The 20,452-nt window shown below is 43.8% G+C and overlaps 1 protein-coding gene across 2 annotated transcripts in view; it reads right to left on the reverse strand.

Moving 5' to 3' along the window:
- LOC109029477 (fibroblast growth factor 7-like) overlaps nucleotides 1-20,452 on the reverse strand; it is a 115,836-nt gene that overhangs the window by 39,543 nt on the left and 55,841 nt on the right. Inside the window, exons 2-5 of one of the 2 annotated variants that reach the window (XR_010130919.1) lie at nucleotides 20,117-20,300; nucleotides 18,917-19,078; nucleotides 16,934-17,224; nucleotides 9,165-9,223 (exon numbers count right to left, since the gene is read on the reverse strand). Coding sequence is in view for 1 of the 2 variants with exons in the window: in XM_063698407.1 (XP_063554477.1) it covers nucleotides 18,917-18,974; nucleotides 20,117-20,299 (241 nt within the window). In the remaining variant the exon portion in view is untranslated. Of the gene's footprint in view, nucleotides 1-9,164; nucleotides 9,224-16,933; nucleotides 17,225-18,916; nucleotides 19,079-20,116; nucleotides 20,301-20,452 lie in introns of those variants that run through there. The other variant, XM_063698407.1, reaches the window with a different exon arrangement.

Raw genomic sequence — 20,452 nt, forward strand, 5'->3', positions numbered from 1 at the left:
CAAGGATAAGCACGTCATGAAATTATTGGATGGCAGATTATGCTTGAGTTATCTATGGTTTTCCTTTTTCTCTTTGGTCTCATCCCAATAACTTACAGATCCTTTAAAGGCAAAGGCCAAATATTCAACTAAGTTAGGCATACTTTAGATGCCCAATATCAATTTTAGCTATATGGGAGATCCTACTTAAGATATTGAGGACGATCATGTGTGTATAGGGCAAAAAGTATGGGACAAAGAGATAAGGGGAAGGGAAATCACACCCTCCCTCCCCACCACAGACCATGACCTGGGGCAGATCCTCTAACACCAAGCCCGCCCAGGCCCTATCTAACAATATGCCGCATTCTACATGACCTCAGAGTTCTTTCGGAATTCAAGCTGAAAAGCTGAAAAGCAATACTATATAGTTGTGGTTTCCAGCTGGCCCATGTTAGTATGTATAGCTTTTCTTCCTCACCATGAAAGCACTATGGGAGAACGAAGCCCGATGCTCAGCATGCTTTGCCAGGTGGGTGCTGCTGAATCACAGACCTCAGCAACTGTGTTCCGCCTCCACAGAGGCCGGGGATGTTTGTTTCCCCAGTGTGTTCGTATATTTCAGCCAGTGTCTTGCACTTTGTCCTCTCAATTTGCTTCACTTTCAGGCTCAGTGAACCTGACCTGCAAGTCTCCCTGCAGTTTCCCTCAGCAAGTGCTCACTGGGCAGCCCCAACATGTGAGAAACGGCTATGGGGTGCACGGAGGTGAACTAAATTACTAAAAACTATTACTTTAGTAAAATGCTTCCTGGATTCCAGAACTCACCAACTGGGAGAAAGGTCAGACACACACGGAGACAACTCATCTACACAAATGATCATCAGTGATTTAAAGAAGGTACAGCAGAGCGAGACTCCGTCTCAAAAAAAAAAAACAAAAAAAAAAACAAAACGTACAGGAGATCATGGAATAAGAACAAGAAGAGATTACTTTCCAGGGCTCTCAGAAAGTTTCTGAAATGAAGTGCCATTGACCCTGACCTTAGCATTGTGATGGAGACATTACAGATCTGATAGGAAGGAGAAGAAGAAGGAACGGCTGCAACACACTTGGGGTGAAATGAGCAGCATTTCAGTTTGGGAGCTGCAGACTCGGTTTTGGTGGAAGAGTTAGGAGCCAGGATCTTGTCAGGAATAATTCTGTGTCCAAGTGCAGAATCGTGGTTTGCTCCACTACTGCCAGTAACTCCATTTCTCAATCGTGATGGTGAAGCTTTTTTTTTGGCTTCAAATCCCAGAGATTGGCAGCACCGAAGTCACATTACAACAATTAACTTTTCAGCTATTAGATGATTAATTTTTACAAAGTAGCAAGAACAGCTGTTTGGCATGTAGTGAATTAAACAAAATATCTCTCCAGCACACACACAGTCATTCTTGCTGCATGTCAGCCTCCACTTCTCCCTTCATTATTTGATGCGGTGAAGCTGAGGCAGCCAGCTTGAGTGAAAGCTTTCAGATCTCACTCCAACAAAGAGCTTTGATTGATTCATTTAGTATAAGGTGTTTTATCTGGCTAGAGAAATCCAAGCTGAGTTTTATTAATTACTAAGAAAAGTATGCAATAGATTAATCTTTGATCAAAACTATGTGTGAAATAGAAACACATTACACATATGGAGAGCAGTTTTATGGAATAAAAACAATCTATGTGTGGCATAACTGACACTGTCTTTATATTTTTGGGGCTGTGTGTGAGGATGGAGTCTTGCTCTGTCTCCAGGCTGGAGTGCAGTGGCACGATCTTGGCTCACTGCAATCTCCGCCTCCTTGGTTCAAGCGATTCTCCTGCCGCAGCCTCCTGAGTAGCTGGGATTGCAGGTTCCTGCCACCATGCCCAGCTAATTTTTGTATTTTTAGTAGAGATGGAGTTTCACCATGTTGCCCAGGATGGTTTCAATCTCCTGAACTCATGATCCTCCTGCCTCGGGCTCCCAAACTGCTGGGATTACAGGCGTGAACCACCTTGCCTGGCCTATACATATTTTTTGAAACAGATACAGAATATATAGATAGCTTAACAATTATAAAATTGTATTTATCAAGTATGTCACGAGGTAAACATTTTACGCTATGCAAAAGGGAGCAAACCTCTGAATTTGTCAGGCAGGGTCACTAGTGGAACTCACAGCAACAGGTCTGATAAAGCAGAGGAGGGAACCGGGCTTCCGTGTGCTTTAGAGAGAGTGAAACATGAGGAGTCATAGGCAGAGAAAACTGTTTTTCAGAAAGAAAAGAAAGGGGACATGACAGCCCAGCAGTAGGGTGAAGAGGGCCTCTCCGTGGGTGCCGCTGGCTTGAGCTGCTGTAAGTGGCTGTGCCTGGAACAGAGGATCTGGATAGGAGAATGGGGAAGGGAGTGCTGGAACCGGGGGTGGGCAGGAGCAGCAGTCTGGAGACCAGAATGACCTAGGGTTTCCTCTCATGCTCCCATTCCCAGTGTTTCACGTGTGTAAAGTAGCAAGCATGCATATACAGTTTAGAGGCATCTACACTTACATACTACACTCATATACAACACTTGCATCGTACAAAGTACACATAGTAGGTGTGGCATGTAATGTTACCCTCCTATATTTTCTTCTAAAATATTTTTAAATATTTGCATCTCAAATTTAAGTCCTTTGTCCATTTAGATCTGGCCTTTGTGTGACAGGGATCCATTTTTGGGATAGAGATCCATTCTGATATTTTCCCATATGGATACCAACTGCTCATACCATGGGTTATACAGACCCTTTCTGACTGTTCTGTAATGTTAGCCAGGGCATACATCAAGATTTCACACAAGCATACACTTTCACAATAGCAATTCCTGCTGTGGTAATTATAACTTCACAGCAAATCTGGTACGTGATAGACTCACATAAGCTCCACCTCCCACCTTTGCACACTTTATTCTTCTATGGGATTGTCTTAGTTATACTGGGCCCTTTTCTCTTCCATATAAGCTTTGGAAGCAGTTTAGTGACAATGGTACTCTTGTCTTTTTCTTGATTTTAAAAGGAGTGATTTCAATATTTTTAACCACAAAACATGATAGGTGCTGTAGGTTATTTGTCGACTCCTTTTATCAGGTTAAGGAAGTTACCCTTTATTCATAGGTGGAAATATCATGAATTATTTAATTTTTGTAAAATAATTTTATAGGCCTTTTGAGACAATCATATAACTTTTGTCTTTAATTCATTGATAGGGAGATGATTTCAGTAGATTTTCTAACATTGAACTAAATTTGCATTACTAACCGAGCTTGTTCATGGTTTTTATACTTTGCTAGGTATACTTCCTAGTATTTTGTTTACAATATTTGTCTCTGTGTGCATGGATGAGGCACACAATAGCAAGGTTATCCTAGTCTCAAATTAATTGAAGAATGGTCTTTTTCTCCCCTCGCAAATAATTAGTGTAACATTGGAACTACTTGTGACATCATCTGGGCATCCTGTTTTCTTTGTAGAATTATTAATTATCAACTCAATTACTTTAATGGTATGATTTCCATCCAGATTTTCTAATTATTTGAGTGAACTTTAATAAGTTAAATGTATCCAAAAATTTGTTAATCTCACTTATTTACAAACGCATATATTTAATTGTCTTATTACTTAATGAAATAGATCATAAATATAAAAGTGTGTATGTACAGCTTAAGAAGAATATAAAATGAGCATATGTGTCCTTCCTTCAGGTTATGAAATAGAATATTTCCAGTGTCTTAGAAACTCCCATTGCCCTTCTTCAATGCCACTCACTCCTTCCACAAGAGGTAACCACTATCCCTAACTTCCTGTTAATTGTTCCATTGCTTGTCATTAGACTTGTATATTGTTTAGTTTTGCATGTTTGACTTTTTAAATAAGTGAAACTATGTATTGTTTCTTATGATCAGATATGCATACACACAAACATGTATATGTATATATATATATACATACATACACACATTATTTTTAAGAGCAGTTCAAAGTTCACAGCAAAACTGAGCAGAAGGTATAGATTTCCTATATACTCCCTGTCCCCCACACATGCATAGCCTCCCCCATAATAAACATCCCCCACCAGAGTGGTGCATTTGTTACAATTAAAGAACCTACATGATACATCTTATAGTTTGCATTAAGGTTCACACTTGGGCTTGGACAAATTTACAATGACAAGTATTCACTATTAAAATATCATACACGTACTTTCACTGCCCTAAGCATCCTCTGTGCTCTGGTTATTCACCCCTCTCTTCCTCCTAACTCCTGGGAACCACTGATTTTTTTTTTCTATTTCTATAGTTTTACCTTTTCCAGAAGGTCATAAAGTTGAAGTGACAGTATTTAGCTTTTTTAGATTGGCTTCTTTCATTCTGCAATATGCATGTAAGCTTCCTCTGTGTCTTTTCATGGCATGACAGCCATTTATTTTATCATTGAATGGTATTCAGTTGTCCGGATGTAATACAGTTTGTTTAATTATTCACCTACTGAAGGTAATCTTGCTGGTCTCCAAATTTTTGCAATTATAAATAAAACATCCATAAACATCTGTGTGCAGGTTTCTGTATGGACATAAGTTTTCAACTCCTTTGGGTATATACCAAGAAACAAGATTGCTGGGTCGTATAATAAGAGTAGATTTAGTTTTCTAAGAATCCACAAAACTGTTCTCCATTTTGTATTTCCATCAGCACTGAATGAGAGTTCCTGTTGCTTCACATCCTCATCAGCATTTGGTGTTGTCAGGGTTCTGGATTTTTGCCATTCTAATACGCATGCAGTAGTATCTCATTGCAGTGCTGTATTTGAGAATGTGAATAGCTGCAGTTCATTCACTCTTAGTGCTGCGAGGTACTCTATTATTGGAATAAACGATCATTTAGTTACCTATTCCACAATCTACCGATATTGAGAGATAATTGGATTGTTTCCAGGTTTTTAAAATTGTGAACATTCTCATATATCCCTAGGTAAACAAACGCAAGAATTTTTCTGGGGCCTGTAACAGGCTGACTCGGTTGCACTAGGTTGTAGTGAAGCCACTGGGTCATAGGGTACATTATGATCAGCAGCTGACAGGGTGGCCATGTATACATATACATTTAGAAATGTATATGTATATCAAAATATCACACTGCACACCTTAACTATATACAATTTTTCTTTGTTAATCAATAAAACTGGCAAAAATATCTGTTATATGTTGCCTTGACTCCATTTCTTCTTATTTTGTCAAAATAGATAGTACTCATTGTTTGCATAAGTTTAGAAACTTGTGCTACATCTTGAAGCCAGGAGTGGGGTAGGGTGAACTAAGTTACTGATTCTTTAGGAAACTTAGGGTGTGAGGTGGGACTGGAGTTCAAGGCCTAGGAGCTGAGTCTGGTCTTGATCAGCCTCTTTTTTTTTGTTTTGTTTTGTTCTGTTTTGAGACGGGGTCTCACTTTGTTGCCCAGGCTGGAGTGCAGAGGCACAATCTGGGCTCACTGCAACCTCTGCCTCCCAGGCTCAAGCAATCCTCTCACCTCAGCCTCCCAAGTAACTGGAACCACCGCCATGTGCCACTATGCCTTGCCAATTTTGTTGTATTTTTGTCAGAAATGGGGTTTCGCCTTGCTGCCCAGGCTGGTCCTGAACTCCTGAGCTCAGGTGATCCACCCACCTCGGCCTCCCATAGTGCTGGGATTACAGGTACGGGCCACCACGCCTTGCCATGAGCAGCCTCTTCTGATATCCCTGGTGTGTTCTGTACACATTTTTTTTTGTCTGAATGCACCTTTCCTTTCTCCTCCCTTGCACTCCAGAACTGTGGATACTCAAGTCTATCCTGAACCATATAGAGGGGGAGCTTTGAGTGCTATATGAAATTCATTTATGATATCATTCTTCATTCCTTCACAGAAGTAACTCAGAGTTCACTTAGGGATTCACATGGTAAATTTGTCTTAATGCTCCAAGTGGGCTTAAAGGAACTCTCTTCTTGTCGGCCATCATGTTTGTATACAACTGTAATGGGAATTTGAGTTTGTACGAGTAGTGTCATGAGCATGCATGTTTGTGAGCATACCTCTGCATCTGCTATTTCTTCTATTGGCCTACAGACTTTTCCTTCTTTAGGATATTATCAACTTGAATTCAAATTTTTGTGAAAAATTGGACCTAGCTCTTTTTATGCATATTTTCCTGCTACATTTTTTCCACTAATTTATTGTCGATAGGTTATATTGTGTTTTTGACACTTAAAAATTTTACCTGACAATCTTAACCTTTGATTTATGTAATTATTGTTCCATTATGACTTCTTTCTGTCATCTCATTTATGATTTTTCATACTTTCTTTACGGTTTCTTTTTTCCTATTTGTACCTTTCACTCTATAGATCAAATCTTTTTCCATTTGTTTGAAATCTGGAAATTTTTAACATTGTAATGGTGGTTATGTCATTACTTATGTTAATTTTCTCAGTTTCCTCCACGTGTCAAAATTAATATCATCTCAGCAAACCAAATAAGTACTCTAGCCTCCTCTTGCCACCTCTGGTTTGCTTTCTCTGTTACGACAGCACTTTGTCTAACGGGGTACTTTCTGAAGTTTACTCGGGGTTGTTTTCAGTATGTTATGTTTTCATGTATTTTTTAGGTATGATAAACACCACTACCATTGATCACATATAGTAAAGGGTATTACAGTATAAAATACCAAGAAAGCAGATCAGCTGATGAAAATTACTGATTTTGAACGTCTTTTTAATCATTATATGACATCCTGGTAAGTTTTCCTGAGGAATTAAATGCTTCTGGGATCTTAAAGTACATTTTCTACAAACAAGTCATAGTGTTTTCTTAAAATAAGCTATCAATTGAAGCAAGAATGTGGAGTAGATGGCATTGGTAGATACAATCGACTAAAACATTGTTTTTATTTTCACTGCAGAGTACGGTGAGCTTATATTCACAATTAGTAAAAGGAAGCAGAGTTGATTTTCTACAACTTCTTCTGTTTCTTCTCTCAAAACCTTCAGAGAGAGGAAAAGGCAAAAGAATGCAGTATTCTCCCATTTAAGTCAACATTACAAATGCAATTAAAGGGAATATAATATTGCTAAATAAGACCTCATCATGATGTGTATTCTATGACAGTTTATTTTGACTCCTTTAACTGAGTGTTGTGTTTCTTTAGTTTATTTGTTAGCCACTCAGTTACAAAGATCAGGATGTTTTTAGCTTTTTAGACACAATATTTGTCGAAGCTCTTCTTCTCATACTATACTTTTCTAAAATGAATTTGAAAGTATTGAGATGTCTTATCTACTTTCCATAAAATTCTCATTTATTTGAGCCTATGTAAACACCTGACTAAACACACGGCTATTCACTGTCAGGACTTGCTCCTCAGCATCTGCCATGGAAAAGATTCGATTGCACACATACGAACCCAATGCCAGCACCCCAAGGGACAGGGCAATAGAAATGGGAGTGGAATGATCAAGTCAATGAATGATACACTCCATTAATCTTAATGTTAGGACATTAATATTGCTTGGCAACTGCCTAAAATCAACAATAAGCGATCAACCAATTTGTTGCCTAAAAGTTATTGATTTAACCATCAATAACTTAACAGCATAACCATAACAATAACTTTAATTTTACTAACTTTAAATAACTAAAGTTCTTTAACAATAACAATAACAGCATATATGTATGTACATGTATATGTATGTTATGCATTTAAAAGACGGATATTTTTTGTGTACATCTGAATGGAGAATATTAGATAATGTAGAAAGACATGAGACAAAGTTGATAATACAACCCCTTAGAGCTTTAATAAATGAGCTCTCTCAGTCAAGCCACAGTAATGACCTTTTCTCTGTGATATGAGCCAGGACTCTGCAGGTGTACAGAGGAGATAAACTGCAATTATAAAGTACAATTAACAGATAGTAGCAGTCTCATTTATTAAACACACCTACGCATGTTTCCAAGCCAGATGATCACTAAGTATTCACAACAAGTAATCACTCACTGGACAAAACAGCATTACTTCACCTTCTGAAAAAGTAGTTTCTACTACTTTGAAAAGCTTGTTGGTGATGAGACAAAAACTGAAATAGGTTACAATTCTAATACACACACAGTACAGGTAACACAAAGAGTCTTTCATTATTTAACATTCTTAAGCATCACCCAAAATGCCAAAAAGAAACACAGTAAGTTTCAAGGTTTTGCATAAAGTACTACACTGAGCTTTTAAAGTGAAGGGCTTAGTCACCCAAATACCGTCTTAGGCCTTACAGTATCTCTCCTGAGTTCCCAGTATGTAATTTATTATACCAAACAGATCATTCTCCAGAGTTCTTTTGATATTTCTAGATCTCTCTCAACTTATAACCTAATCAGCTCCCTCAATCCCACATAGGCCTCAAGCTAATCTCAATCACTCTTCTTCCATTCATTTTTCATTCACTTATTTACAAATATGTATTTTGCATGAATTGTCTGCCAGCACTGTTTTAGGGGCAGAAAGAATATGATAGTACCTAAGAAAGGCCCTCGTTCTTATGTCTCTTTAAAGGAAGATAAAAACTTTTAACAAGGTAAATATTTAAAAATACTTTAAAGGAGACCAGGCATGGTGACTCATGCCTGTAATCCTAACACTTTGGGAGGCAGAAGTGGGTGGACTGCTTGAGGTCAGGAGTTTGAGACCAGCCTGGGCAAAATGGTGAAACCCTGTCTGGACTAGAAATACCTGCCCCTAAAAAAAATTAGCCGGGTGTGGTGGCACGTGCCTGTAATCCCAGCTACTTGGGAGGCTGAGGCAGGAGACTCACTTGAACCTGGGAGGCAGAGGTTGCAGTGAGTGGAGATCATGCCACTGCACTCCAGCCTAGTCGACAGAGCAACACTCTATCTCAAAAACAAAAAACAAAGAAACTTTAAAAGACACAAAATGCTATAATAGCAGAGAGTGATAATTGCTACAAAGAAAATAAAATATGATTATGGAAAACAAATGAACTGGTTGATCCAACTCCTGTCTGTGTCCACTGCTACCATTTTGGAGTGAGCTCTTGTTAGGTCGCCACTCACCCAGGCTCCAGTGATACCCTAATTGGTTTCCTTCTGTTAATGGCCTTCATTGTTTTTTCTGCAGCACAGTCAGTCAGTTTGGGTTCTCTAGAAGCAGAGCCTGCAATAGCAATTATTGAGCAATTTTTCTTGAGAGAATAACCTTATGAGAGGGGAATAGTAAGTAGGGTGAGACAAGGGTGAGATCTACTTAAGCCAGGATGATCTCAACACAAGACTGGCTCAGCCTGACACCCAGAGTTTTGGAGCACGGATTGCATTACAGAGTTGGCCTGACGTTGAGGCTAGAGGAATAGCCCTTTATACCATGTGTCAGTCAGTCACTGGCTACAGGTTGTCCAGGCGAGGCAGCTCCCTTAAGTCTGGAGAAGTGCTCAGGAGAGAACAGGGCACTTGTGAGCCCTTAGCTACCAACAATAGTATGCGGGGGTGCAATGCAGAGGCCTAGTAAAGTGGGACTGAATGGAGCAGCACCCTTTAATTGAAAAGAAGAAGAAAATGGATATTGATTAGAAACACAGCAGCATCTGCCACAGTTAGAAAAAGCACGACTATGTGGTGTTTCTGTAAGAACATGAGAGAATGTCAGTGAAGCACATCATAACAGTGATTGGAGCATGAGTTCTCAGTCAATGGCAGTTATTTTGATTGTGACAGAGATTGAGATGTTTATAACTTGAATAGCTGGCACTAGAATTCCTATTACAGAAGAATTCCTAATGTTGAAGTACTAGTTTGATGAGCTGCTTGGGATAAAATTGAAACTTCAAAGTTATGCCCATTGGCAAGAGTTAAAGCAGCAAAGGGGGCACCAAAACTATCCTGTGTGAGAAAAGGAGACCAATTTAGTTTTTGCTCCTGAGAAGAGAAAAGACAGAAGAGAAGGGAGGGGAAGGAGGGAGATGCAGGAAGGAGAGCCAGGGTCATGCTAGAAAAGCTCAGAGGGAATTAGCTGGCCAAGCAGTGGGGAACTAACTTTTAAAGAATATAAGGCTTGGCCTGGGTGCAGTGGCTCACACCTGTAATCCCGGCACTTTGGGAGGCCGAGGCGGGTGGATCACCTGAGGTCGGGAGTTCGAGACCAGCCTGACCAACGTGGAGAAACCCCATCTCTACTAAAAATACAAAATTAGCCAGATGTAATGGCACATGCTTGTAATCCCGGTTACTCAGGAGGCTGAGGCAGGAGAATAGCTTCAACCCGGGAGGTGGAGGTTGTGGTGAGCCAAGATTGCGCCACTGCACTCCAGCCTGGGCAACAAGAGTGAAACTCCATCTCAAAATAAGCAAAAAAAAAAGAAAGAATATAAGGCTTATGTTTACAGTAATTTTTGTTACACCTCCATATCTTCTGTAAGGTTATTGAAAATAAACTAATGGGTTATATGTATATGTGTCTTTTTTTGGTGAAAATTGAGGGAGAAAATAAATCTTATTTATGAGTTAGGATGTTTGAATCATAGAAGAAGAATAATCTATAAAGCGAAGAAGTTGGAATTCTCAGCCAGAGGTGACTGTACTATCTGGAATATCCTGAGAAACAGAACCAATAGCAGAGACAGAAGGAGAGCGAGAAAGACTTACTATAGGTAATTAGCTTATGTAATTCTGGAGGCTGAGAAGTCAAGTTCGCAGTTGGCAAGCTGGAGACCCAGAAGAGCCAATGGGAGAGTTCTAGTCTGAGTCTGAAGGCCTGAGCACCACGAGAGTCAATGGTGGAAGTTCCAGTCTGAAAACTGGCAGGCTCAAAATCCAAGAAGACCCAATATTTCAGTTTAGTCTGAAGACAAGAAAAAAGTCATGACCCAGTTCAAACAGCCAGGCAGGAGTTTTCTCTTTCTTACTGGAAGGTCAGAGTAATTTTAGTTCTATTCAGGCCTTCAACTGATTCAGTAAGGGCTACTCACATTAGGGAGAGAAGCTCGCTTTACTCAGTCTACTGATTCAAATGTTAATTTCATCCAAAAGCACCATCGCAGACATAGCTGGGCTAATGTTTCATTGAATATCTGGGCACCTCATGACATAGTCAAATTTCCACATGAAATTATTCATCACAAGTCCGCCTCTTGTCAACTTGGCATCCATACACATCTCCTTCAACTATACTTAATCTCCAAATAAAGAAAATAGCAAGGCCATGCTTCTGTCTAATATATCATCATCCCATGTACAACTGAAGACACACCTACCCCTTCCCCAGAAAAGGAGATATAATCCTCGAATGATGTTTACTTTTCTCCTTGATATCATGTAACTTAAATGTTATAATATAAAATCAACAACACTTAAATGCAATGATATAGTCAATACATCCTACGTTAAATTATAAGGGAATAAGACAGCAGAAAAACAATAATATTTGCTTAATGCACCCACACACATTTGTGTGTATTCATAGCAAAAAAGGAGGAAATGCTGATAACAATTTCAATCTTGATTTCTGTAACTGGTCATGTGGTCATAGCTGGTATTTATAGCTACCTTCTTCCACTAAGCACCTCACTTCTTCCACTAAGCACCTCACTTCTTCCACTAAGCACCTCAGCTGGTCGTGATTATTTCCTTGTTGGGATGACCCAAGGCTTCATTCCTGAAGGGTCTGGGCCATTAGTTGTCCTGCCTGGATTAGGTGGTTGTCATTTTCCATTGACCATAATTACAGAATATTATAATCCCAAGGACACCCTAAGGGTATATATATTGCAGACACACCCTTCCTTATCTCCATTTGGAAGTACGAGTCCAAGTTCCCCTTGCCAGTTAAGATCGATAACCAGAACTAGCCCAGTAACTCTCTTCCTTGCCTGTTGATTTACAGGCATGAGGAATCCAAAGCTACTGGGTAACAGTTTTAATTTCCAGTTCTATAAAGGCACTGTTGTGTCTCTTGGTGGAAGCAATCCTTCCTTTGAAACAGACTTCTAGGCCAGCAGATCATAAAGTTGTAGGATCAAGAGGCAAACATTTTGCTAGTAGGTCACTAGGAATAACGGTGAGTGAGACCACTCCCACTTTCTTCCCTTGATTCCTGGACCTGTGAATTCTGCCTTTTGGAGAAACAGCATCATATTTTGGATGCTGATTTAAAGCATACAGACTCCTGAGGAATCTTTCCCCAGCTCAGTACTGCCACCTGGCTGACACTGTAACTGAGTCTGCAAAGGCCATTCCATCATTCTACCAAACCAGCTACTTCAGGATGGTAGGAAACATAGTAAAGTCGGTGAATTCCATGAACATGGACCCATTGCTGCACTTCTTTTGCTGTTAACTGAATTCCATGATCAGAAGCACTGCTGTATGGAAAACAATGACTGTGGTTAAAGCATTCCGTAAGCCCATGGATGGTAGCTTGGGTAGAAACTTTGCATGTAGGGAAGGCAATTCTATATCCAGAGTGTCTATTCCAGTAAGAATAAAACACTGCCCTTTCCATGATGAAAGTGGCCCAATGTAATCAATCTGTCACCAGGTAGCTGGCTTATTACCCCAGGTGCATATCAAGGATTCAGAGTTGGTCTGCATTGCAGGCATACTGGACCCTCACAGTGGCCATGGCCAGGTTGGCCTTGGTGAGTGGGAGTCCATGTAGGCTAAGTCTCCATCCTGCCACTATGGATACTTTGTTCCTAAGTCTACTGGGAGATGACAGAAGTGGCTGGCAAAAGAGGCTGATAGGTATCCACAGAATGGGTCATCCTATCCACTTGATTTTAAAAATTCTTCTCTGCTGAGGTCATCCTTTGGTGAGCATCCACATGGGACACAAATATCACCATGGTTTTGTCGCTCATTCAGAGAGGTCCATCCACACATACCTCTTTCCCAGGTTTCCTTGTCAGCAATCTTCTAATTATGTTTACACATTATGCCATTTGTTCTTTCCAAGCAAAGTGAACAACCTGGTGCACTATTTGAAGTTGAGTCCACTGGGACAACTTCTCTTCACCGCTGTCCAGGGATGTCCCAGAGAGGGGTTACAGTGCTGCAGCTATCCACTTTCAGATGGTTCCTGAATATTATGCAAAACCCTCTGCATTCCAGGCCCAAGTCTTCTCTTCTTTAGTCAACTGATAATGGGGAGCTCCCCATGGGATCATAGGTGCAGGCTGCTAGAGAAAAGGCAGTGTAGCAGATGTGGGGACCATGGCCTTTTGGGTCACTTTTTCATGTAACTTACTTGTGCCTCAGAGCCTGCTCAGACCTAACCATGTGTATACCACTTCCATTAAATGCTGGAGTGCTCCTCTGCATGCCTAGCTTCATAGCTTGGTGAATCAGATAACACCCAGCTCATCACATGGCAACTTGGTGGCCCAGGGTTATGAGTTCTCTATCTACTAAGGTCTAGTAGCAGGCCAAGAGTTGTTTCTCAAAAGGAGAGGAATTATTCGCAGAAGATGGCAGGACTCTGCTCCAATATTCTAAGGCCCTGTGCTGTTACTCACTTATAGGGCTTGTCAAAATCTCCAAACAGCATCCTATCTGCCACTGGCACTTCAAGCACCATTGGATCTGCTAGATCATAAGGCCCAAGCAGCAGAGAAGCTTGCACAGCAGCCTGGACTGCTACAGAGCCTTCTCTTATTCTGGGTCCCACCCAAAAGCAGCAGTTTTCTAGGTCACTTAGTAGGTGGGTCAGAGTAACACACGCAAATGAGGAGTATGATGCCTCCAAAATCCAAAGAGGTCCACAGGGTGTTGAGTCTCTTTTTTTCGTTGTAGGAGAGACCAGAAGCAACATCACCTTAAAAGGAATATCTTGATGTGCCCAACATCACTGGACCTCTCGAAATTGTACTGAGGTAGAAGGCCCCAGCATTTTAGTTGGATTTATTAACCACTCTCTGACATGTATGTCTTACCAGTAATGCCATCAGTGTAACGGACCAGTAATATCTTGTGGAAGTAAAAGGTAATCAAGATCCCTGCCAACTAAATTTTAACATCAGCCTAGAAATTTGACATATCTGTGAGGCAGGATAGTGAAGATGGATTGCTGGCCTTGTCTGCTGAAAGAAAATTGCTTCTAATGAGACTTATGAACAGATACAGAGGGAAAAAAGCATTTGTCATGTCAATGGCTGCATATCAGAGGATGTGTTAATTTATTCAACGAAACCACATCTGATATAGCAGCTGCAATTGGAGTTACTGTCTAGTTAAGCTTACTGTAATCTGTCATTCTCCAAAATTCATTTGTTTTCTGCACAGTTCAAATAGGTGAATTGAATGGGGGATGTGGTGGGGGAATCACCACCCTTACATATTTCAAATCCTTAATGGTAGCATTAATGTTTGCAACCTCTCCAGGAATGCACTACTAACTTTGGTTTACTACTTTCCAAGGCAGAGACAGTTCTAGCGGCTTCCATTTAGCCTATCTCACCATAATAACCCTTGTCCCTTACACTAGTTAGGGAACCAATGTAGGGTTCTTCCAGCTTCTGAGTATATCTATTCTAATCATGCATTCTGGAACCAAGAAAGAACCACAGGATGGATTTCGGGACTCACTGGGACCACTGTGAGACAGACATGGGATAAAACTCCCTGAATCACCTGATCTCCATAAGTCCTTACTTTGACTGGTGACCCACAGAGGGGGTTTAGGTATCCTGGAATTAGTGTCAGTTCAGGGCCAGTGTCCAGTAGTTTCTAATAGGTCTGATTATTTCCTTTTCCCCATTGCATAGTTACCCTGCTAAATGGTACCTTACTTTTGGGGAAGTTGTGAGGAAGTTTAACAGTGTAATTTTTTTTGGCAGTGTATGGTGCTCCTTCCTCAAGAGTACTTGGCCTCCCCCCTCCAGGGGGTTCTGGGGCTATAAACTGGCTCTAATCTGGGAATTGACTGAGGAGTTGTGACTCTGGTCTAGGTTAAACTTATATTCACTTGACCTAGGAATTTTCTGCTTACCCAGTGATACAGTTTGGATATATATCCCCAGCCAAATCTCGGGTATTGGAGGTGGGGCCTGGCGGAAGATGACTGGATCATGGGGGTGGAGTTCTCATGAATGGTTTGGCACCATTCCCTTGGTGCTGTTCTCATGACAGTGGGTGCCTTCTCATGAGATCTGGCTGTTTAAAAGTGTGGCACCTAACTCCCTCTCTTTTGCTCCAGCTTTCACCATGTGACATGGAAGCTCCTGCTTTGCCTTCTGCCATGATCCTGAGGCCTCCCCAGAAGCAGATGTCAGTGCTAATGCTTCCTTGTAGAACCATGAGCTAATTAAACTTCTTTCCTTATAAATTACCCAGTCTCAACTATTTCTTTTTTTTCTTCCAAGAGCTTTATTATTTATTTTATTTACATTTATCTTTAAAGCATGAGAAATTTATTTTTATATGTGATGACAATAGTGATCCAGTTCACAGAAGTATATGAATATCTACTATTCACTTAGCACTACATCTCTAAGCTGAAATGAAATCACAATCTTTGCATCTCCAAACACTACCACATGTAGATCACCAATGAAATGACACAAAGACATCAAAACCTAAGTCATGATCCCCACCATCTAGAGACTTCCAGTTCCACTATTTAAAAAAAAAAATTCACAGTGAAAAATATGAAAAATAGTAAGCGGCAAGACTATGCGAATAATAAAAAAAAAAAGACAGACACACACAAATAGAAGACCATGAGAAGATGACCATCTAAAGGCAAGGAAAAAGGCCTCAGAGGAAAACAACCTTGCTGACACCTTGATCTTGAACTTCTAGCCTCCAGAACTGTGAGAAAGTAAGTTTCTGCTGTTTAAATCACTCAGTCTATAGTACTTTGTTATGGCAGCCCTGGAAAACGAACATAGAACCTAATCCCATAGTCAACTATTTCTTTATAGCAATGCAAGAACAGCCTTATGTAATAGAGAGAAATTAAGAATTTAGTAGTCTTTCAGAGTATTTCACCTCTAGGAACATCATGCTCAGCTAACCAACACCTAAATATATTTAGTAATATATTCCCTAAATAATAAAGATTAAAACTTGTTTGCAGGGCTCCACATTTAGACAGCAATGGGAGAATCTTACTGAAACCTGGCCAGCCATGACTAAGGACCATTTTTCCTTCTCAAACTAGGGCCAGAATGCAAAGGGTTATGGATGAAAGAGCTCTTGGCTGCTATCAGAACCAAAAAAGAGCAACTTCTGATGAAGGGCACAGTGAGAAAGAAAATCACACAGAAATGCAAACCCTCCTGCAAGTTTCCTCATGCTGCTGGGCAGAGTCTGGAGACCTGAACAGGGTGGTGGCTGCAGGAAGCCACCTGCTCTCATCTCTGAGGATGTGGCCAGGCAGGACCTGGGACAGAAAGGGCAGCCCAGGGATGCCACAGTGCCTCCACAGAAGGCTGGGACCGAGCCACAAGCCTGCCTCATGGTCCAGCTGCCACGGCCCTGAGGGGTCCTAAGTGGACCCAGAGCCCACTCACACCCATTCCTCAGCTGGTGACAGAGCCAGGGCCCCACCTTCCCAGTGGAGGCAAGTGTGAAGAGTGGAGCAGGTGTGATTGATACCTGCACCGAGGCCGCGCACACACACCCCTCTCAACCCACAGCCCACTGTTCATTCTACAAGGGATAGTCCAATCAGAAAGAGAGGCCCAGCCTGTTCAATCCAGCCCTACGTTATACAGATGGGGAAACTGAGGGCCAGGAGGCTGAGTCCCAAGAGGAATTGTTCAGGCCACAGGAAGGCGGCACTCACACCCAGTCAGCCAGCCCTGAGCCAAGTCTGGCCTCCCCCATAACCAAGAGCCCCAGGCTTGGACACCCACCCTGCAGCAACCAGTACCTTTGAACGCCTCTGCAGGTGCTTCCCCATGTACCAGCAGGCAGTTCTGAAGTTGGGAAACTGAGTCAGGCTGCCTAGTTTCAACCTCTTTTCAACTTCATATGCTCTGGAAGCCACCAAAGAGCCATTCTCAGTGCACTGACCATCAAGCAGGCGACGATGGGGGTGGGTCCAGGCCCCAGACACACCAGCTCAGGCTTCCCCTCTGGGCCCTGCATAGCTGAGGTGGACCAGGGGACAACCACCCTGGGAGGCTGCAGGGCTCGGGGCCCACGAGAGCTCTGTCAGTGCCTGAGAAGAGAAGGAAGCAGGATTTTAAGCAGCCCCAACCCCACCAAGGGCGACTATGACTGTCCAGCAGCCAGGTCCCTAGAGGGGCCGGCCTGCACGACCCCAGAGCCCATCTCCTCCTTCCCTCCGCATCACGAAGAGGCCCACCAAGACTGACGGTCATGTCCAGGTCACCCACAGGCAGGCTGAGCCAGTGCTCGGCCCAAGGTGTCCAGCACCGATCCCGCTAGAGGGAGGACGCTGTCCCACAGAACCTGAGGGCAGACAGCAAGGCAGGCACTGCATCTGCATGCTCAGGATCTGCATGCTCCTCTGCATCTCCTCTGCATCTGCATGCTCAGGCTGCGGAGGAAATGTCCCACGAGGGCCAGGCAGTCCAGAGGAGTGAGCGTGGCACAGATCCAGTCTCAGAGAGAGGCAGGAGTGGCTGGCACCCGACCTCGCTCCCATGAACGGGCTTCTCATGGCTCCAGATCAGAGAGTGGCAGAGACCAGCACAGGCCTTCCCCGGCCCAGCCCAGGCTCCAGCTCCTGCCCGCCTGTGCCTTGGTGCCCTGTTCACCTCTGCAGCTTCACCAGCAGCCTGGGCCTCTCTGGCCCTGGCCCCACCCCAGGCTCCACGGAAGGGGGTTGGCGGAAAGGCTGCGTCTGAGGCGGCACAGACTAGTCAGTCCAGCCCTGCACCACACAGACAGGGAAACCGAGGCCCAGAGCTGAGGAGACTCGCTCGGGCCACATGAGCGCAGTACTGAGAGAGAGGAAGCCACAGCCTGGGTCCAGCCACCCGGCCTCCCAACCATACTCAGGGGCAGGAGACAAGGCCGGGGCAGCTGCATCGCCCCCAGAGCTGGGACTGGACCCCGGGTTATCCTCGGAGACAGAGCCTGGGCCAGATCCTGGGAAATCCACAGCTCTTTCTTAAATAGCTGTGACAGTGAGGAAGCCGACGGAGGGAGGAATGACCCAGAGATTACAGAAGATTCTGAAGCTTATAAATCATTAAAATGTGAAGGCCTCTATTTGATACTTATTTAAAATGAAAAAAAAAAACCCTATAAAACAATGTGAAAATCTAAACACCAATAGGCTATTTGACGATACTAGCGAATTGCTGTTAATTGTTCGTTTTTTGAGGTGTGAGAACAGTATTGTAGCTGTGTTACTTTAGAAGGAAAGGAAGCCCTTCAGAAATAGTGGAATATTTAATGAAACAGCAGGATGTCTGAGATTTGTTCTAACATCATCTAGGGGCACACAGCGGCTCACGACGGGCTTTCTCCTTCAGCACAGACTCAAAATGTCCCCTAATATTGCCTTAATTGGCAACAAGTACCCTCCTCCCTCACTGGCTCTGATGCCGTGGCTGCTGTCCCCACACAAGGCTCTCTGAGCTGGGTCTCCAGCCATGGGCTCAGTCACAGTGAGCCCAGCCAGGCTGTGAAAGGGGCTGACCGGCTGTGCAGCTCCAAGGTGGCCTCGGTGGTGAGGAGTGCCCACGCTGACCAGACAGCTCCATTGCTGGCCCCTCTGCAGGGACTGGGCCGGGGTGGCGTTAAGCTCCGGACAAGGGAGCAGGCATGCCACGGATGCAGACAGATCCCGTGGTGGGGACACGGCCCGAGGGACAGGGGAGTAACCTTGACGAGGGCCCGCAAGCCCTAGGACACGGTCCCCAAAGCTGCCTGCACTCACCTGAGGGGATGAAGAGGGTCTGGCCCTGCTTGACGATGCAGTTGTAGCATTTGTGAACCTGGTCAGCAAAGAACATCTCGCTGTGGTTAGCGGCAGACCATCAGCACTCATACAGGAGATATCGACTGAGGCCAGCCTGATGAGATAGAAGGTCTTCTCCCCCTGCCAAAAGAGCCTGTTGGCGGAGCCACCCATACCAGGACATAGGGTGGGAGTGCAAGTGATAGGCCCTAATGTGAAAAGTACCCCACCCAGGTCCATGACTCCTGCCTGCACCACTGAGGGCACAGGTGCTTTGCAATTCAGAAGTGTGCGTGTTAGGAAGGTTCTGGGTATCTGGGCCCCCAGCATAGTCAAGAGCTAAAGCCCATAATCCCACATTACATAGTTTTGAGGCACTACAAATGGTGTGGGTGCCCAGGTTGCAAATAAAGCTGTAACTGGCTGTCGGAAGCATTCCAGGTAGCTCCACTCTTGAGAGCCACTTGGATCCCAGGCTGGGTCAAATGATGCCACCGTGTCCCAGGCAGTCTTATGCCAGGCCCCAGGAGGGGTTCTGCACTGGGAGCAGCGAGACCCGTCCTACTGCAGCAAAGCCAAGGCAGGTTCCGAGGATGCCCCAGTGACTTGCTCAAGGCCTCCCAGAGGTGGGATCAGCACACGCACCCGCCCCCAGCTCCAGCTCCAGCGGGTCTGGAGAAGCTCAATTAGCCGCTAGGGAAGCCCAAGCTTAGGGTTTCCTTTGTTTCTGTTGCTATTTACATCTTATTTTTCTTCTGGCTTCCCTCTCTTGGCCTTGATGATGAGGCTCCTAGCCTTCCCTGTCCACTCAGATGCCCCCATCCTGCCCACTGGCTCCTGTGCAAGGCCCTGGCTACGGCTGGCCCCTCTTCCAGGATGTCTTCACAACACCCACCTTTCTCCTCTAAGTGCACAGTCACCCAGCACCCTCACCCAAATGTTATTGAGCCTGAATCCCATTAGAAAAACGAGACACTCGTGCGGTTCTCTGATCCCACATGCACCCCTGCCCCTCCACCCAGCGATGTCTCCATGGTCTTCTGTTCCAGGGATGGATGGTCTGGGGCCCACTGGGGAGTGGCATCTTGGCCACAGTCAGGGCTCCCAGGGACTGCAGACCATCTTGCAGATGAGTCATGGCCACGGCAAAGCCGAAGTCCCCCAAGGGGTGTGGCTCACCTTGAGCACGTGGTACCAGGCGGAGGCGCCCCCACAGTCGACGTGGAAGTCGGTGTAGCTGTCCTTCACGCAGATCAGGCAGGACTTGCTCACTCTGGGCTTGGCCAGCAATGCATCATCTGGCCAGTTTTCTACCAGGAACAGCTTCTTCATGGTGTCAGGTGGCTCCACAAAGCTGGACATTCTGGGGGTGGGACAGGAAGGTGGTGAGGGAACCTGGGACTCCCTTTTTGATGTCCCCTGGAGCGGGAAACATGCTCTGTGAGGCACGTCCCACACTGTCTCACCACCTGCGGGCCAGAAGTCACAGCTCCCATTTCACAGAGGAGCACACAG

The sequence above is a fragment of the Gorilla gorilla genome, chromosome 16 (assembly GCF_029281585.2).
Source record: "Gorilla gorilla gorilla isolate KB3781 chromosome 16, NHGRI_mGorGor1-v2.1_pri, whole genome shotgun sequence".
Lineage (NCBI taxonomy): Eukaryota > Metazoa > Chordata > Mammalia > Primates > Hominidae > Gorilla > Gorilla gorilla.